Source organism: Oncorhynchus gorbuscha, unplaced genomic scaffold (genome assembly GCF_021184085.1).
Source record: "Oncorhynchus gorbuscha isolate QuinsamMale2020 ecotype Even-year unplaced genomic scaffold, OgorEven_v1.0 Un_scaffold_4:::fragment_4:::debris, whole genome shotgun sequence".
NCBI classification, from domain to species: Eukaryota; Metazoa; Chordata; class Actinopteri; order Salmoniformes; family Salmonidae; genus Oncorhynchus; species Oncorhynchus gorbuscha.
In genome coordinates, this window is record NW_025745248.1 from 215,172 (window position 1) to 235,884 (window position 20,713).

At 44.2% G+C, this 20,713-nt stretch overlaps 1 protein-coding gene across 1 annotated transcript in view; it reads right to left on the reverse strand.

Moving 5' to 3' along the window:
- LOC124018144 (short transient receptor potential channel 7-like) overlaps positions 1-12,516 on the reverse strand; it is a 56,854-nt gene extending 44,338 nt beyond the window's left edge. The window contains exon 1 of the mRNA XM_046333415.1: positions 11,764-12,516. Within this exon, the coding sequence (XP_046189371.1) occupies positions 11,764-12,516 (753 nt within the window). The remainder of the gene's footprint in view (positions 1-11,763) is intronic.
- Between the last annotated feature and the right edge of the window lie 8,197 nt (positions 12,517-20,713).

Here is a 20,713-nt window from a genome sequence, read left to right on the forward strand (position 1 = left end):
TGGACCCGTACAAATCAGCTGGGCTTGACAATCTGGACCCGCTATTTCCGAAACTATCTGCCGCCATTGTCGCAACCCCTATTACCAGCCTGTTCAACCTCTCTTTCATATCGTCTGAGATCCCCAAGGATTGGAAAGCTGCCGCAGTCATCCCTCTCTTCAAAGGGGGAGACACCCTGGACCCAAACTGTTACAGACCTATACCCATCCTGCCCTGCCTATCTAAGGTCTTCGAAAGCCAAGTCAACAAACAGGTCACTGACCATCTCGAATCCCACCGTACCTTCTCCGCTGTGCAATCTGGTTTCCGAGCCGGTCACGGGTGCACCTCAGCCACACTCAAGGTACTAAACGATATCATAACCGCCATCGATAAAAGACAGTACTGTGCAGCCGTCTTCATCGACCTCGCCAAGGCTTTCGACTCTGTCAATCACCATATTCTTATCGGCAGACTCTACAGCCTCGGTTTTTCGGATGACTGCCTTGCCTGGTTCACCAATTACTTTGCAGACAGAGTTCAGTGTGTCAAATCGGAGGGCATGCTGTCCGGTCCTCTGGCAGTCTCTATGGGGGTGCCACAGGGTTCAATTCTCGGGCCGACTCTTTTCTCTGTGTATATCAATGATGTTGCTCTTGCTGCGGGCGATTCCCTGATCCACCTCTACGCAGACGACACCATTCTATATACTTTCGGCCCGTCATTGGACACTGTGCTATCTAACCTCCAAACGAGCTTCAATGCCATACAGCACTCCTTCCGTGGCCTCCAACTGCTCTTAAATGCGAGTAAAACCAAATGCATGCTTTTCAACCGATCGCTGCCTGCACCCGCATGCCCGACTAGCATCACCACCCTGGATGGTTCCGACCTTGAATATGTGGACATCTATAAGTACCTAGGTGTCTGGCTAGACTGCAAACTCTCCTTCCAGACCCACATCAAACATCTCCAATCGAAAATCAAATCAAGAGTCGGCTTTCTATTCCGCAACAAAGCCTCCTTCACTCACGCTGCCAAGCTTACCCTAGTTAAACTGACTATCCTACCGATCCTCGACTTCGGCGATGTCATCTACAAAATGGCTTCCAACACTCTACTCAGCAAACTGGATGCAGTCTATCACAGTGCCATCCGTTTTGTCACTAAAGCACCTTATACCACCCACCACTGCGACTTGTATGCTCTAGTCGGCTGGCCCTCACTACATATTCGTCGCCAGACCCACTGGCTCCAGGTCATCTACAAGTCCATGCTAGGTAAAGCTCCGCCTTATCTCAGTTCACTGGTCACGATGGCAACACCCATCCGTAGCACGCGCTCTAGCAGGTGTATCTCACTGATCATCCCTAAAGCCAACACATCATTTGGCCGCCTTTCGTTCCAGTACTCTGCTGCCTGTGACTGGAACGAATTGCAAAAATCGCTGAAGTTGGAGACTTTTATCTCACTCACCAACTTCAAACATCAGCTATCCGAGCAGCTAACCGATCGCTGCAGCTGTACATAGTCTATAGGAAAATAGCCCACCCATTTTCACCTACCTCATTCCCATACTGTTTTTTATACTGTTTTTATTTATTTATTTTTCTGCTCTTTTGCACACCAATATCTCTACCTGTACATGACCTGATCATTTATCACTCCAGTGTTAATCTGCAAAACTGTATTATTCGCCTACCTCCTCATGCCTTTTGCACACATTGTATATAGACTGCCCATTTTTTTTCTACTGTGTTATTGACTTGTTAATTGTTTATTCCATGTGTAACTCTGTGTTGTCTGTTCACACTGCTATGCTTTTTTCTTGGCCAGGTCGCAGTTGCAAATGAGAACTTGTTCTCAACTAGCCTACCTGGTTAAATAAAGGTGAAATAAAAAAATAAATAAAAAGTTCCTCCACCCCCTTGGTGATTGCAATAATCTTCATTGACACATCATGGGAACCCTGTCACTAGTTTGTATGTTAATATGTCTAAGTCTTTGTGCATCTGTCTGAGAGTGCCCATGCTGTGTGTGTGTGTGTGTGTGTGTGTGTGTGTGTGTGTGTGTGTGTGTGTGTGTGTGTGTGTGTGTGTGTGTGTGTGTGTGTGTGTGTGTGTGTGTGTGTGTGTGTGTGTGTGTGTGTGTGAGTGTGTGTGTGTGTGTGTGTGTGTGAGAGTGCGTGCACGCGCGCGCGGGTGCCTGCCTAAGCGAACGTGCGTGCGCGTGTGTATGTTTCCCCCACTGAGTTTACACAATAGCATTCAAGGCCACCTGGTTGTCATAGCAACCCCTCCTCCCCCTCATCTGGCAGGTTGATTAACACACTCAGCCGTGGTCACGCTCCTGGTTTGGGAAAACATCCCAGGCACTACACTTTACCGTTTCCCTGGAAGCTCACACGCAGGATGGACGTTTCACTATTTAGTTGTGGCCCTGAACTAGCTCACCTGGCTCACCCAGTCCGAGGCGGGATGATTAGTTGACAAGTTGAATGAGGTGTGTTGGCGCTGGAATAGAACAACGGGGGATCCCCGAGGAGAGGTGTGAGAACCACTGAAACAGATTTGTTTTGTCCGGGGTTACAACAAAAATGTGTGCTGGTGGGAGTGGTGTGGTGAACCACTGCCTTAGATGACATGCGAGGTAGTATGAACCGTATGGTACTATGTCTCACAATGTTTACATATAGGATGTACAACCACAAGGTCAGAGAAAACGTATGTACCTTTTTTGTTGTTGGAATATGCTTGTGTGAGTGCCTGTGTGTCTCTGTGAGTCCCGGGTGATGTAGGGAGAGGGGACTTGGTTTGACATTTCGTTGAAACACCTCTGGTAGTCTGACACAGAGACTTGTCTGATATTTACAAATGCTACCAGGTATCGGGGACACACACGCACAGAAATGTGTATCACTGCATTATATTGTATTGTAGTATTGTAGTACATCACTGATCCAATGTTTTCCCTGTGAGATGTTCCAGGTTGAACATAAATCAACATTTCCCACTCCGAATACACCTGTTAACAAACACACACATGGGGTCAAACATGAACAATCAAAGATATCAGAAAGAAGTGGTGACATGTAAACTAAACCATAAAAAAACATGAACATACTGTATATATATATATATGGTCATTTACAGCAGTGTCAAGTAATGCGATCAGGTTGTGGTCCTGGTTTGGGGGGGTCTCACCTTCTTGACCTCGTATTTGATGGCCAGTTTGACGCGTTCGAGGCAGGGGCGGTTGTTGTCACTGGGCGGGGCATTGTCCACGTCTCCGTTCAAGATGGCCTCCACCTCCTCTGTGTCTCTGCACTGGTCCAACACCCCCACTACAAAGTCCTTACACTGCATGGACAACTTCCTGTAGTCATTCTATGGAGAGAGAGAGAGAGAGAGAGAGAGAGAGAGAGAGAGAGAGAGAGAGAGAGAGAGAGAGAGAGAGAGAGAGAGAGAGAGAGAGAGAGAGAGAGAGAGGAGAGAGCGAGCAAGGAGACAGTGAATGAGAGGCAGAGAAGAAGGGGAGCGATAAGGAGAGGGTGAAGGAGAGGAGGACACAGAAGAGGAAGATGTGAGGAAGAAAAGGTGGGAAAAAGAGAAAGAGGGGGATGGTAGAATGTTCCTGTGCAGCTAGTGTTTGTATAATGACTTGATTAGGCGAATTGTTGGAAGCACCCCACTGCCGTCAGTTCAACGTCTAATCCACGTTGGTTCAAAGTAATTGAATTGATGTGAAAACAATGTTGATTCCTCCAGTGTGTGTCCAATGGGACAGGGGCAGCTCTGGAGCCAAATTCACACAGCTTTCATCTCCGACACCACACTCCCCCTCTCTCATCTCTTTATTCACACTTTTCTCTACCTCCTTCATCCATTCACCCCTCCCTTCTCCTTCTCCCATCCTTCCACACTCCCCCTCTCTCATCTCTTTATTCACACTCTCCCTCGCTCAAACCTGCATTTCTTCCTTTCTCATTCTTCCCTTTCTCTACCTCCTTCATCCATTCACCCCTCCCTTCTCCTTCTCCCATCCTTCCATACTCCCTCCTCCATCTCTGCTCAACCATAGGCAGTTACACACACACACAAACACTCATTAACAAACAAACGACCACACACACAAGCACACGCGTAACATACAAGCAGAGATCCCTCATTGTTTTTCATGCATTCGCACAAGAGCATACAAAATCTGCCAACCCATCCCTCCTGGACCAGTCAGAGTGGTGTGTAGAGCCAATTGTCCACAGAGACTAAAGTCAAATTGTTTATGCATAGCTGCACAGTGTTCAAACAAACGAGTACAGCTCAGTGATAACATGCTTTCTGGGAAAGTTTCCCCCAGCCCTTGCAGTTATAAGATGTCCCCGACAGGCTTCCTCTGCTACGTGATCACCACTTCATACCAAGCGCGTTCAATTAAGCTCCCTCTTCCCTTACTTCTCTTCAGGACAAAAACACTCCATGGTTCCATTTTTCTTCGTTCACTTCTATGCCACCCTTAAAGGGGCAATCAGTAGTTGCTACATTCCTTTGTTGGACTTAATAAATGAATGATATGTACCCGTTGATTCTTGAACTTGTCGTACCCCGTCAGAAGCCAAAATATGAGTTTGTTTAACACCAATGTTTGTAAACAATGAACATGTAAACAAACACTATATAGCCTCAAAATATGGTTAAAATGTTGATGTCACGGGCAGTCAATCCTTGCACCCATAGCTCTGTGTATGAATTTGAGAGTGATTGAATTTCTCCAGCCCCATCAATCAGGTTTTTACTGATCCAGGGGGGGCTTTCTTACTCTTGCTACTGCTGATTGCCGCTCTAAGGAATTTTGGTTGCCTCGAACATAACTATTTCCTGTGACTCAGGGATCGTCATCCTATGATGGCGTGGCCCGCCGTGTTTGAATACAGAACATTGTAATGAGGTTCTAGAGGACACATGATAATTATTCCACCCTGCAGGCATTATTCACATGCTGATGATACCACCGTACTAATTGATGGAAATTCCACCATTATACAGAGCCACACTAATGACTGACAGCGAGAGGGGAGGGGTGGGGGGAAGGGGGGGTGACAGTGAGACAAAGAGGAAGAAGAGATGGTACATCCATACTTTCTGAAGTGACATTTTGCAATGTGCCAATGGGAATGACTGATCACTCACTCTAGGCCAATGGAATTGAGAGTATTTAGGCCCTCAGGGGACAATAAGAATAAGGTAGGTGTTAGGAATCCAGTGAATGAGCACACACACACACACACACACACACACACACACACACACACACACACACACACACACACACACACACACACACACACACACACACACACACACACACACACACACACACACACACACACACACACACACACACACACACAGGTATACTTAATGAAAGAGGCAGAAAAAAAGATGAAGAGGTAGGGAAAAAGTTGTTGAGAAAGGGTGGACAGAAAGAAACCCGAAAAGGAGAGCTGGAAGGAGATGGAAGGAGATGGAAAATGCTGAAAGATTTCGAGAGAAGAAATGGAAGAACTAGTGAGGCGAAAAGAGAGAGGAAGAGAAAGAGATGAAGGGAGAGATGGGTGAGGAGAGATGTGGAGAGAGAGAGAGAGAGAGAGATGGGTGAGGAGAGATGTGGAGAGAGAGAGAGGGATATCTCGTGACCCTGCTCTGCTGATTGTGACTCTGTGGCGATTCCTTCTCCAGCTGTGATTAGACACAGGTGCTCCTCACCAGCCAATTTCACACCTCTGAGCAGTTGTGTGTTTGGACGTGTTTAACTATTCTTGTGGGGACCAGAAGTCAGGACATTTTGTTAGTCCCCACGAGGTCAAATGGTATTTCTAGGGGGTTTAGACCGTGCTTTTACACCTGCATTGTTTGCTGTTTGGGGTTTTAGGCTGGGTTTCTGTACAGCACTTTGAGATATCAGCTGATGTACGAAGGGCTATATAAATACATTTGATTTGATTTGATTTGAGTTTAGGGTTAAGGTTACGGGTTAGGGTTAGGGTTAGGAGCTAGGGTTAGTTTTAGGGTTAAGAGCTAGGGTTAGTTTTAGGGTTAGGTATCGGGTTAGAGATAAGATTAGAGATATGGAAAATAGGATTTTGAATGAGACTGAATTGTGTCCCCCCACAAAGTTAGTTTTACAAGACTGTGAGACAGAGAGAGAGAGAGAGAGAGAGAGAGAGAGAGAAAGAAAGAAAGAAAGAGAGTGCGTGTGTGTGTGTGTGTGTGTGTGTGTGTGTGTGTGTGTGTGTGTGTGTGTGTGTGTGTGTGTGTGTGTGTGTGTGTGTGTGTGTGTGTGTGTGTGTGTGTGTGTGTGTGTGTGTGTGTGTGTGTGTGTGGTGTTACTGTACATTAAGGAAGTATTTGGAGTTCCTCTGTCGGTCAGTAAGTTAGTCCATTGGCTCCCATAACAATTATTAGATGTTAACTATAGCCTCACTGTCACGAATCCGACCGAGGGTGGCTCCCCTTCCCGGTCGGGTGGCGCTCAGCGGTCGTCGTCGTCGGCCAATTAGCTGCCACTGATTGTCTTTCCTCCCCCTCCTTGTATGTTTATTGTTAGGACCTGTTAGTGAGTCATTAGTTGGGCTTTATTAGACAGCCGGCCCGCCTGTTTCTTTGTGCGCGATTAATTATTGTTACCTTCGGTTAGGTAGTAGAGGAACGTGTTTGATCCTGGTCGTGTATTCGGCTGTACTGTTTTCGCCCCCCGTGTTTGGGGCATTTGGTTTTGAGCACCCTGTGGCGTTTGTGCATTAAAGAGCACAGCATTGCACTCTCTGTTTCCTGCGTCTGACTCCACACCCACGACACCCGGAGCGTTACACTCTCCACCAATGGATGTACACTGAGTGCATAAAACAGTAAGAACACCTGCTCATTCCATGACATAGACTGACCAGGTGAATCCAGGTGAAAGCTATGATCCTTTATTGATGTCATTTGTTAAAATCCACTTCAATCAGTGTAGATGAAGAGGAGAAAAGGTTAAACATTGTAAAAAAAAAAATGGAATATTTCGTTGCACCCGCTTCTTGCCCTCAGATCAGCCTCAATTCTCTGGGTCATGGACTCCACAAGGTGTCAAAAGCGTTCCACACGGATGCTGGCCCATGATGACTCCAATGCTTTTCACAGTTGTGTCAAGTTGGCTGGATGTTCATTGGGGCGGTGGACCATTCTTGTTACACAAGGGAAAGTGTTGAGCGTGACAAATCTGTCAGTGTTGCAGTTCTTGGCACAAACCGGTGCGCCTGGCACCTACTACCATACCCCGCTCAAAACCACTGAAATATCTTACCCATTCACCCTCTGAATGGCACACAGACACAATCCATGTTTCAATTGTCTCAAGGCTTAAAAATGTTCTTTAACCTGTCTCCTCCCCTTCATCTACACTGATTGAAGTGGATTTTAAAAAAATGACATCAATGAGAGATCATAGCTTTCACCTGGATTAACCTGGTCAGTCTACAGTGCCTTGCAAAATTATTCACACCCCTTGGCATTTCCCCTCTTTCGTTGCATTACAACCTGTCATTTAAATAGATTTTTATTTCGAAAAAAATCACTTGTTTAAAAAAATTCAACAACAACAAAATGGAAAAGTGGTGCATATGTATTCATCCCCTTTAATATGTATTCACCCCCTTTAATATGTATTCATCCCCTTTAATATGTATTCACCCCCTTTAATATGTATTCATCCCCTTTAATATGTATTCACCCTCTTTAATATGTATTCACCCCCTTTAATATGTATTCATCCCCTTTAATATGTATTCACCCTCTTTAATATGTATTCACCCTTTAATATGTATTCATTTTTAATATGTATTCACCCCTTTAATATGTATTCATCCCCTTTAATATGTATTCACCCCCTTTAATATGTATTCACCCCCTTTAATATGTATTCACCCCTTTAATATGTATTCACCCCCTTTAATATGTATTCACCCCCTTTAATATGTATTCACCCCCTTTAATATGTATTCACCCTCTTTAATATGTATTCACGCTCTTTAATATGTATTCACCCTCTTTAATATGTATTCACGCTCTTTAATATGTATTCACCCTCTAATATGTATTCACGCTCTTTAATATGTATTCACCCTCTTTGCTATGAAGCCCCTAAATAAGATCTGGTGTAACCAATTACCTTCAGAAGTCACATAATGAGTTAAATAAAGTCCACCTCTGTGCAATCTAAGTGTCACGTGATCTGTCACCTGTTCTGAAAAGCCCCAGAGTCTGCAACACCACTAAGCACGGGGCACCACCAAGCAAGTGGCACCATGAAGACCAGGGAGCTCTCCAAACAGGTCAGGGACAAAGTGGTGGAGAAGTACAGATCAGGGTTGGGTTATAAAACATATCTGAAATTTTGAACATCCCACGGAGCACCATTAAATCCATTATCAAAAAATTGGAAAGAATATGGCACCACAACAAACCTGCCAAGAGAGGGCCTCCTACCAAAACTCACGGACCAGGCAAGGAGGGCATTAACCAGAGAGGCAACAAAGAGACCAAAGATCACCTTGAAGGAGCTGCACAGCGGAGATTGGAGTATCTGTCCACAGGACCACTTTAAGCCGTACACGCCACAGAGCAGGGCTTTATGGAAGAGGGACCAGATAAAAGTAATTGCTTAAAGAAAAAATAAGCAAACACGTTTGGTGTTCACCAAAAGGCATGTGGGAGACTCCCCAAACAAATGGAAGAAAGTACTCTGGCCAGATGAGACTAATATTGAGCTTTTTGGTCATCAAGGAAAACATTATGCAAACCCAACACCTCCAATCACCCCGAGAACACCATCCCCACAGTGAATCATGGTGGTGGCAGCATCATGCTGTGGGGATGTTTTAATTGGCCTGGGAAACTGGTCAGAATTGAAGGAATAATGGATGGCGCTAAATACAGGGAAATTCTTGAGGGAAACCGTCCCAGTCTCAAAGAGATTTGTGGTTCAACTTCCAGCAGGACAATGACCCTAAAGCACTGCTAAAGCAACACTAGAGTGGTTTAAGGGCAAACATTTAAATGTCTTGGAAGGGCCTATCAAAGCCCAGACCTCAATCCAATTGAGAATCGGTGGTATGACTGAAAGATTGCTGTACACCAGCGGAACCCATCCAACTTGAAGGAGATGGAGCAGTTTTGCCTTGAAGAATGGGCAGAAATCCCGGTGACTAGATGTGCCAAGCTTATAGAGACATACCCCAAGAGACTTCCAGCTGTACTTGCTGCAAAAGGTGGCTCTACAAACAATTGACTTAGGGGGAGGGGGATAGTTATGCACGCTCAAGTTCTGTTTTTTTCTTCTAATTTCTTGTTTGTTTTGCAATTAAAAAATATTTAGCATCTTCAAAGTGGTAGGCATGTTGTGTAAATCAAATGATACAACCCCCCCCCCCAAAAAATGTATTTTAATTACAGGTTATGAGGCAACAGAATAGGCAAAATGCCAAGGGGGTGAATACTTTCGCAAGTCACTGTATGTCATGGCGTTCTTTATGTTTTGTACACTCAGTGTATATGTCAACGCTTAAAACCCGGAGCACACTGTGTGCTGTCCCCAATCACTTGAACCCACTGGGACAATGGTACATGTGGCACCGTGTCAACATAACCCTGGGCAACAGGTCTAATCCTGCACTTAACCATGTAAAGATTGCAGAGGGCAGCTTCGTTAAAACAACAATAATACTGATAACGCCCACAGGGACTTTCTCCAATGAGATCAGCACGTTCCTTCCTTTGGGATAAGTGGACTACATAAGGAAAGAGTGTTCAAGAACCGACTGTGTCTGACACAGTCAGAACATATGTATTCTTACCTCAGAGAGTGGAGAGAGAGGGAAAGAGATTGAAAGGGAGGGAGGGAGGGAGAGGGAGAGAGAGGGAAAGAGATTGAAAGGGAGGGAGAGAGAGGGAAAGAGATTGAAAGGGAGGGAGAGAGAGGGAAAGAGATTGAAAGGGAGGGAGGGAGGGAGGGAGGGAGGGAGGGAGGGAGGGAGGGAGGGAGGGAAGGGAGGGAGGGAGGGAGGGAGGGAGGAGGGAGGGGAGGGAGGGAGGGAAAGAGATTGAAAGGGAGGGAGAGAGAGGGAAAGAGATTGAAAGGGAGGGAGGGAGGGAGGGAGGAAGGGAGAGGGAGAGAGAGGGAAAGAGATTGAAAGGGAGGGAGAGAGAGGGGAAGAGATTGAAAGGGAGGGAGGGAGAGAGAGGGAGAGAGATTGAAAGGGAGGGAGGGAGAGGGAAAGAGATTTAAAGGGAGGGAGAGAGAGGGGAAGAGATTGAAAGGGAGGGAGGGAGAAGGTTCCCCTTGAGAGATTGAAAGGGAGGTGAGACTGAGCATGAAAGAGATTGAAAGGGAGGGAGAGAGAGGGGAAGAGATTGAAAGGGAGGGAGAGGGAGATAGATAGAGGAGAGAGAAATGGAAGGTGATAATGAGTGTGTAATGAAAGAGATGGAGGGTAATAGAACTAAGCCTCCCGGGCCACTACTTCTCATTTACACATCTAGGAAGCAGGCAGACAGACAGACACCTGAGCAGACACAGCTGCAGTCATGACAAATACCAACCCACGCACCCTTCTGGACTCCACCCTTGTACTCACTTTACCCCGCTGTCTAAATGCCAAAGTGTTCCCCTTTGCCTTCCTTCCTTCCTAGAGCTCCTGGGCTTGAATGTTATTCCTGTCGTTGTGGCTGTATACCCCACACTGCTGCATGAAACATCTACTTTCAACACACAGACCCAGCTGTGCGCTGTTAACACGTTAACGTGTGTATTAGTGTATGTGTGTATTTGTGCATTTGGAATTTTTATTTAACCTTTGTTTAATTAGGCAAGTCAGTTAGGAACAAATTCTTATTTACAATGACGTCCTACCCTGGCCAAACCCTAACCCGTGACGACAATGGGCCAATTATGCGTCACCCCCAAACCGCCCGATCACGGCGGTTTGGGATACAGCCTGGAATCAAACCAGGGTCTGTAGAGACACCTCTAGCACTGAGATGCAGTGCCTTAGACTGCTGCACCACTCGGGAGCCCATGTACAGTAGTATGTGTGTATAGCACGTGTAGGACTAGTGAGACAGCAAAGTAGAGAGAGCAGCCTCAGTCCTGAGCCAAAGCTGCTACGACTCCTAGCAGAGACGTATCAAACATAGCAGATGACGGAGCAGAAAATCCTCAAGTGCAAATACATGGATTCTCTCTCTTCCTCATCCTCTCTCTCTCTCTCTTTTCCTCTCTCTCTCTCTCTTCCTCTCTCTCTCTCTCTCTCTCTCTGTCCTGAGGCTTCGTTGGGTTGGTAGTGATGGTTAGTGAACTGAGTCTCTGGACCTCAGTAGACTCTTGTCTGTGGTCACCTTTTGGCATTTGAGGGCTTTGGAATGGGAGGAGTGGGGGTAACTTGTTTCTAAATTATCATGCAATTTGGTGGCTCTTTTTTGAAATATTAATCAAAAGAGGGAATTGGTCTAATTCTGCTCTGCTTGCGTTGTTTGGAGTTTTTATCTGTACTCTGATGATGCTCTTGGTCTCTCTCTCGGTATCCCATTCTCGGTATCTCACTCTCGGTATCTCACTCTCGGTATCTCACTCTCGGTCTCTCGGCCAGTTAAACTCACCTCAAACTCAGTCTCTATGATAGCCAGTCTGGCCAGTTAAACTCACCTTTTAACTCAGTCTCTATGATAGCCAGTCTGGCCAGTTAAACTCACCTTAAACTCAGTCTCTATGTTAGCCAGTCTGGCCAGTTCATTGCTGAGCTCCAGGGCGGTGAGGACAGGGTCTTCACTGCTCAGGGACAGGTAGGCAGCACTGGCCAGCCCTTTATAAGCGTTCATCCTGGAGCGAGAGTGGCTGAACGAGTCTCTCTTCTGCTTCTCTACACACTCATTGCACTTACAGAAGTAGTCATGAGGCCTCTCGATGCGGGCCCCCTTGGTGAGCAGAATATGCACAATCTCATACTCCTGACAGTGTGCTGCTAGGATGACTGGGGTGACGTCGTGGGAAAAGCGTGTCCCGTCTTCATCATAAGCGTAAAAATCATCATCCCGTAGCTCCTGTTCGAGGGGACTCTGGGTGAGCCGTAACCCTTGGCTGAACGCCGGGTTCGCCAATATGGCTTCCACGATACGCACATACCCTTTAGAGATAGCCAATAGGAGCCCGTCGCCCACTCTGGCTAGCCCATCCATCTTTAGCAACAGCTCAGTCACTTCCAGGTGTTCATTGCCCACCGCCAGCTGCAATGCATTCTGGCCCATGTAGTCCACACAGTTGAAGTTGAGGGTCTTGGACTCCTCCAGCATCTTACGGACCACGGGGATGTTGCCGTACTCGGCAGCGTCAAGGAAACCCTCTTCCTCCGGCGTCAGGGCCGAGCCACGCTCGTTAAACATGTAGGCTGGGCCTCGCACAGCCTGGCGACGCCCCTTCTCCCTCAGCGTGGTGTGTCTCCGCTGCATTGCTTCCACTCTAGAAGAAGGGGGAGAGGGAGGGTGACAGGGAGAGAGAAAACGGTTATTAAGCAAGGGTTAAACCACTGTAAAATGACACACACACACACACACAAACACTCAAATAATGCGGCACTGTATCACACAATCCCAAATACTGCACGACAACTAGCTGTCTCTTACACCATCAGTTCATGTTATTTTTTCCATAACTGTCTATTGACAGTATATCTGCCCTGAGCTGTAAATGTACACATTGCTTGCCTCTCAGAGGAACTGAATGGGTCAATCGGATTCTCTTGAAACCAACACAGTGTGCGGCAGACGCCTCAGACAAAAGCCTCCAATATATGGTTACCTCAAAAACAAACTGTTCAGCTCCTCAAATCACATGTTATACACAGAAAGAGCACCCGAACGCTGAAGCAAAACACTCAGTGCTCAACTGCTCTCTGTGTGGAGGAAAATCTATAGACACGTTCATTTTCAAATGAATGGAAAAGAGAAACCGTTCGAGAGGTAGAAAAGAGGTCGGGAGCCAGAGAGAGAGGGTGGGGGATGGAGCAAGAGAAAGAGAGAGATAGGAGGGAGGAGAGGCGGTAAAGTTTCTGCAGTGAAAAGGATGAAATGTACAACAACTGCATACAATATGCCATCAACAACTAGGGTAACAGGCTTACCCTCTTAGCATTTTGTCCTAGAATTTAGTCTTCATTAAAGGGCTAGATCAAAACTTAGTTTGATAAATAGAGGTTGTTCCAAAACACAGTCCACTAAACCCATAAGTGTAGATGTTTGCATCGGTGCGTAAGAACCGTTTCATCATTATTTTAATTGCGGTTTTATTCATCAAAAATGTGTCTGATTTAAGCTAGAGACCTCCTGGTTTTTGCAAGGGCTGTTCTAAGTCCACGCTATCGGCCTTCCGCATCTGTGATGGAAGGCGGCTGAGGTACAGTGCTGTCTATCAGACCAGGAGTAATCCCGAAAACCGTCCTTCTCACAAAAACGTCTGCAAAGTCTGAATGGTTTGAGCTACACAACTAATATGATCCCACTATGGAAAGTTGAGCCTCTCACCAACAAGAAAGTGTCCATTTTGCTCTACGAATCTTCACAGAACCAGGGTTACACATGTAACTGTTTTGTTTTTGTCCCCGATGCTTTCCTATATCTCTCAGATGCATTACAGACACCTCAAACCATATTTCCTTTTGATTTATTTTTTTGTATGAATGTATTATTCAATGTGTTGCTATGGGGCTAATAACAGTCAGGACAAATGTAATGTTTCATCAGATAATAATCTGTTTATTTTTTGGGATACCTACAGGGGTCCTAATTCTAAATCAAATAGCTAAATGGTCCATCTTATGGTCATATTAAAACAATTCCATTTGTTAGCTCAGTATATATTGCCATCTACAGGCTTTGATTTTTAGGGGCTAAACAAAGCCATCACAAGATCAAAACGGAGGAGTGTCGGGAGAATTGGAGAACAGGTGAAAATGGGAACCTATTCACGTGGGACTGAGAAGATGAAGAGAGCGTGTGTGTGTGAGTGAGTGTGTGAGTGTGTGTGAGTGAGTAAGTGTTCATTCGGGTACTCTTTTTTCTCAGATTTTGTCTAGTCTTTGTCATTTTGACTAAAATATCATTAAATCTTAGTCACAATTTTGTCATTTGAATAATGATTTAGTCTTGTCAAAATGACAAAAACAGTGGGCCATTTTAGTCACATTACATTTCTATCATTAACCCATAGTAAACATAAATCACTGACTTCCATGGGCACAAACATACAAAGCCTTGTCCTACCGACATGTTTAACATCCAGTTTCTCTTCCCAACAGCAGAGAAATGACAAACACGTATAAGAATATACAACACTTTTCTGGCAATGTAAATTCCTAATTCAGCCTATATCGATATTGCACATGACAGAACAAACAGACACACACAAGCAGAGAGAGAGAGAGATAGAGAGTAGCACAATCACCAGATAGTGCGGTAAAGTTTTGACCAAGCATAATGGGTTGCACCTCCGCCAATCGGTTGCGTCACTGCCATTGTTCAATGGTCCCCTGACGGCGCAGCCAAATTGGTGCACAAACGTACAAGGGGAGCTAATGACTGTTTCGCCCAGTGTTATAGTCGAGTCAATAAACCGGAAGTTCGAATCGAGTCCCAAGTCCCTTGTGCTCGAGTCTGAGTCACTGGGTGCACATTTACTCAAAAACAAAGTGATTGACCCAGTCAGATAATAGCGTAGTGGCAAGAGCCATTTTGTCAATAAATTGTTTGCTATCCATTTTCCTTTCTTTATATGCGACCAAATACTTGCATATAGGCTACTGGTTATGTTACCAGGGCTGCACTCAGTTGCAAAACGAGCATTGCAGGTAGAAATTCAATGAATTGATCAAGGGTTGAGTGAGACAGAAAATTCAAAAAAGTTTCTGTACTCAAGGGAGAAGAAAACATAGCTAGACTGTTGTTTTACTATTAAACGTAATGCTGCTATTGTTTTACATTTTCTGTAAAGCAGCTTGTGTTTCTTAACCAGACAACCGGTATCTACTGTGATTTGAAGGCTGGGTTAGTTTCAGTGTGTATAAATCCGAGGCGGAGCCGGAGCATTGCTTGCTCGCCCGGAGCTCCTGTGCCGGGTGTGGTGTACCATAAGCATCTGTTGTGCTTATCACTGACATTCTTTTCTGGGTCTATTTAGTCCGTTACAGTCTCGTAAATTGTCAATGAAAAAGTTGTATGAATATTTTTGTCACTATTTATGTTGAAGAAATGAACAAGGGTCTGTGTTTGTGCATGTTTATTGTGTTTGTGTGTAGATTCTACGGTCCCAAAGCACAGTAGTTTATGGGTATCGACTTAAATTTACAGTTGATCAGAGCTGTGTGTGGTAGACTGGAAATCAATGGAATATAGCCAAAAAAGAGAACCGAGCAAAAGCCCTTATGACACAAACCTGAGCTTCAGCACAATGTCAACACGTTAGAATTACAATTGATAGAACTGACATTCTCATTCAAATCGATGTTCCATTCTAATTATATGGCAGGCGCTGCCCTTGCTCAGTCGACCGTCCAGGTAAATAGGACTTTCAGATCACTTCAAAACCGGCCACTAGGGGCAACGGTGAGCGCTATTACCATCAAGTAGTCGTGGGGTTTGCTAGGGTGTGGACGGGGATGGCGGATGGGCGTAAACCACGGGCTCCGCCTCTGAGGATCGAATGTTTAATCCCAGTGCTAGGTACTTGTTGTTAATTGTTTTGTTTTAAAAACTATCCCAAACCTTAACCCCCACCTTAACCATTCATAATTAATGCCTAAACTTAACCATAGAATTGTTTTTGTTTTAACCCTATGCCAAACCTTACCCCTTAACTTAACCAATTAATGCCTAAAGTGAACCTTCTGTAGTGAGACTGTGAGAGCTTATTGCAGAGCGATTCAATGAGTAAGCTGGGAAGAAGGTCGATGGGAGATGCCCTGATTGTTTTTTTAAAGGATTCCTAGTCCTCTCTCTGCTGTGGTGGCACACACACACACACACACACACACACACACACACACACACACACACACACACACACACACACACACACACACACACACACACACACACACACACACACACACACACACACACACACACACACACACACACACACACACACACACACACACACATATAATTGCCAGCAGCGACCATCATGGGCTGTGAGAGCCACTTAGATCAGTAAACACGGTGTATTTTTATGTCTGTCATGTCTCTCAGCTCAGGGTGGAACAGAGAAACCATTAACTTCACAACCACTGAGACTAAATAGTCCCACAAACACACACCCAAAATTGATTTCCATTCAAAATCCTATTTTCCCTAACCCCTAATGCTAGTCCTTACCGTAACCCTAACCCTATCTCCTAAACCTAATTCTAACCCTAACCAAAATTGGAACACTAAACCTACCCCTAAGGTTAAAATAGCTTTTGTCCTCGTTGGGACATGGGAAATGTCCCTACGCGGGAGAATTTTATAAGTTTTACTGTCCTTGTAATTTCCAGTACCCCCCTTAAACTCACAGGAACAACTATGGCTACTACTACTACCACCAGGGTTGGGTAGGATACTTTCTGAATGTCATCTTTTACATTTACTAATTACTTGTCCACAAGTCCACAGGTGTGTGCCCTTCCAATTTTTGTACTTAAAAAAATAAGAAAATAATATATATATATATTTAACGAGGCAAGTCAGTTATGAACAAATTATTATTTACAATAACAGCCTACCGGGGAATAGTGGGTTAACTGCCTTGGTCAGGGGCAGAATGACAGATTTTTACCTTGTCAGCACTGGGATTCAATCCAGCAACCTTTCAGTTACTGGCCCAATGCTTTAACCACTAGGCTACTAGGCTACCAAATCATGTCCAATCAATTGAATTTACCACAGGTGGACTCCAATCAAGTTGTAGAAACATCTGAAGAATGAGCAATGGAAACGGAAACAGAATGCACCTGAGCTCATTTTCATGTTTCATATGAAAGGGTCTGACTACTTATGAAAATAGGATTGTTCAGGTTTTTAAAATATTATTTTTAATACTGTTTTCACTTTCTCATTATGGGGTATTGTGTGTAGACTGATGAGGGGAAAACATTTATTTAATACATTTTAGAATAAAGCTGTAACGTAACACAATGTGGAAAAGGGAAGGGGTCTGAAAACTTTCTGAATATACTGTATGTTGCTCTGGTTGTCTTTGTTAAATAACATCTGTAAATATTTTAAATAGACGCTCAAGAACCTATGGAATGATATTCATAGTCATCTTATTTTTCTGTTGTTCAATGCTCAAACTCCCATAATTCTATTTGACAAAACCACTATCACCTACAGGAATTGCTGCCCTGGCAGCCATCATGTGCCCTTTCCAAAAAGCATATATTTTTGTTATTACTTATAAACATGATACTTTTTATTCGTTCCAATAGGCCTCAAGTGTTGTTGGATTGTTACTTGGACAGTCGCTGAGGCTGTAATTGTCTGTTATCGTTGAAAACACGTAATTTCGTATGCAGCAGGTTTAGTTACTTATCTAGCTAGCATTGCTAATGTCAGCACCAAAGATACAGGCTGAGAGACAAGGATTATTTAATGATTTGTCTGTACATTTTGTAAGAAATGTTGTTCTTCTAACAGGCCTACTGTCACGCCCTGACCTTAGCTATCTTTGTTTTCTTTAATATGTTGGTTAGGTCAGGGTGTGACAAGGGTGGTTGGTTTAGTTTTTAGTATTGTCTTGGTGTTTTAATCCTGTCTAGGGTTTTTGTATATCTATGTTTTTTTTGTATGTCTAGGTATATGTAGGTCTATGGTAGCCTGCATTGGTTACCAATCAGAGGGAGCTGTTTATCGTTGTCTCTGATTGGGGATCCTATTTAGGTTGCCATTTTCCATTTTGGTTTTGTGGGTTATTGTCTATGTGTAGTTGCATGTCAGCATGCATGTTTTTAGCGTCAAGTTCATTTTTGTTAGTTTGGTTAAGTGTTCTTCGTTTTAATAAAATAAGAATGTATTCATCTCATGCTGCGCCTTGGTCTCATCGTTATGACGAACGTGACACCTACATGTTGTTTGGACTTTTGTGTAAGACAGTCTCGAAGATGAAAGTCAGCTGTAATTGTTGTAAACATTTATTTTGGCTGTAGCAGTCGGGCTAGCTAGCATGCTAACTAAATACAGCAAGTGTGTGTTATTGTTAGCGTAGCTAGTAAGCATCTAAATTCAAATTATTTGTTAGTGTATTGCAGTTGATTGGTGACAATCACGTGAACATAACTTATCACATGCTATTTGGACTGTTGTTTAAGACAGTTGCTTAGATGAAAGTTGGCTGTTATTGTAGCAAACACTTCAGGCTAGCTACATACAGTAACTCTTATGTTTAGCATAGGTAGTGTAGTTAGCATCTAAATTCTAATACATTTTGAGTGTATTGAAGTTGATTGGTGACAATGACATAAACATATATTCAGCTTAACAGTCATGCACTCATTATAATACATTTATAACCCAAAAGTAGTTTGAAATGCACTCATAATTTATGACATGAACAAACAAATAAACGCAACATGCAATAACTTCAAGGGTTTTACCAAGTTAGTTTATTTAAGGAAATAAGTCAATTGAAATAAATTCATTATATCCCAATCTATGGATTTTACATGACTGGGAATAAAGATATGCATATGTTGGTCACAGATACCTTTATTAATTAGGGCTGTGGATCAGAAAATCAGTCAGTATCTTATGTCCATCATTTGCCTCATGCAGTGCGTCATAGAGTTGATCAGGCTCTTGATTGTTGCCTGTGGAATGTTGTCCCACTCCACTTCAATGGCTGTGCGATGTTGCTGGATATTGATGGGAACTGGAAAACGCTGTTCATACACATTGATCCTGAGCATCCCAAACATGCTCAATGAGAGATGTCTGGTGAGTATGCAGGCCATGGAAGAACAGGGACATTTTCAACTTTTAGGAATTGTGTACAGATCCTTAAGACATGCGGCCGTGCATTATCATGCTGAAACATAAGGTGAAGATGGCGGATGAATGGCATGACAATGGGCCTCAGGGTATGGTCACTGTATCTCTGTGCATTCATATTGCCGTCGATAAAATGCAATTGTGTTCATTGTCCGTAGGTTATGGCTGCCCATACCATAACTCCACCGCCATCATGGAGCACTCTAATTCCCTAAAACGAAGTCGGAGGTGGCTTATGGTAGAGAAATTAACAAAAATCTGACAACAGCTCTGGTGGACATTCCTGCAGTCAGCATGCCAATTGCACTCTCCCTCAAAACTTGATGCTTGCTTCTTCTCGTCAAAGACAAGGCTTTCAAGCTTAATGCTACTATATCATAGAGCAGATAGAGACCAGAGTGATCAAATACAGACACTGCAGGCCGTTTGGAATATATCCTATTATATTTCCAACTGTAATACCACTGGCTTAGAACATTTTCTAGAGGCTATATGGTATACTTTGTTGTGGCAGCCTTTCTACCTGGGTAATACAGTGGATGACGTCACATGTCCACGTCTGTCCAATAGGCTTATTTGTCAAACTTCTCATTTGCATACGGAATATTGACTCAGCACGGCACGCACGGCCCTGCCTCGGTTCCTCTCGCCGCCATCCTTTAACTTATCGGATCTCTCCGGTGTCAATCAAGACTCTCTCAAATCAAGAACAAGCAGCACAAACACGCTGCAACGTTAACCGCCAAGCGGTGTCATGGGCCCGAATTAGGGTGTGTAATATTTTAGCTGGATCTGACTGATGGGTTGTATGTATTTTATTTATTTATTTATTATTGATTTATTTAGGGTTTGGAGTAACACGAGACGAATTCCTTTAAACGAGGATGGAATCCCCCTACTCAGTCTTCAAAGACGAGACACACTCAACTATGTTTCCACTGAGAATACAACATGACATTGAAAAACAGAAAGATAAAAGTAGCCTAATAGAATGACAGAAAAAATGCACAGTTAAAGACAATGAACTAGAGAATGAAGCTATTATCTGACATCATCAGCCATATGGTCACTGTACCTGTTTAGGTCCAGCAGGAAACCCCATTAGCCCATACATCCCCATTGCGCGTGTACAGTATCTCTTGAGTAGAATATTATGTCTGCGCACCCCAATATTTAATCAAACAATATGGCACATCTGTATCCACTCATTCATTGTATGGGATTCATATTTTGCGTAGCCTATAGGCTACATAGACTACACCACCCACGTGATTAATTTTACTCAATCATTCTGTAACAACTAATTGTGTTTCCTCATATTTGAATAAGGTATAGCCCAACCGTGTCATAATTAATTAAAGGGTAGACTCACGGTGGCTGGGTCTCACTGCTGTCTCGCTGGGGCTCTAGGAGCTGATTAGTGCAGTGGTAATACTCTCGGTCCTGTCCGCGGGGGAGTTGCTGTCCAAGGTCCTGAAACGTTGCCGTGGTGCTGTCTCCGTCTCTGCGCTTTGGAGAGAGGGCATCGCGCCCGTTGTCCGCCGCAGCTGTTAAGCGCGCATTCTGTCTCTGGCGGAACTGAGAGCCCGTCTTCGTCAGTCGCTGGGTTAACTTTGGCAGGGTACAG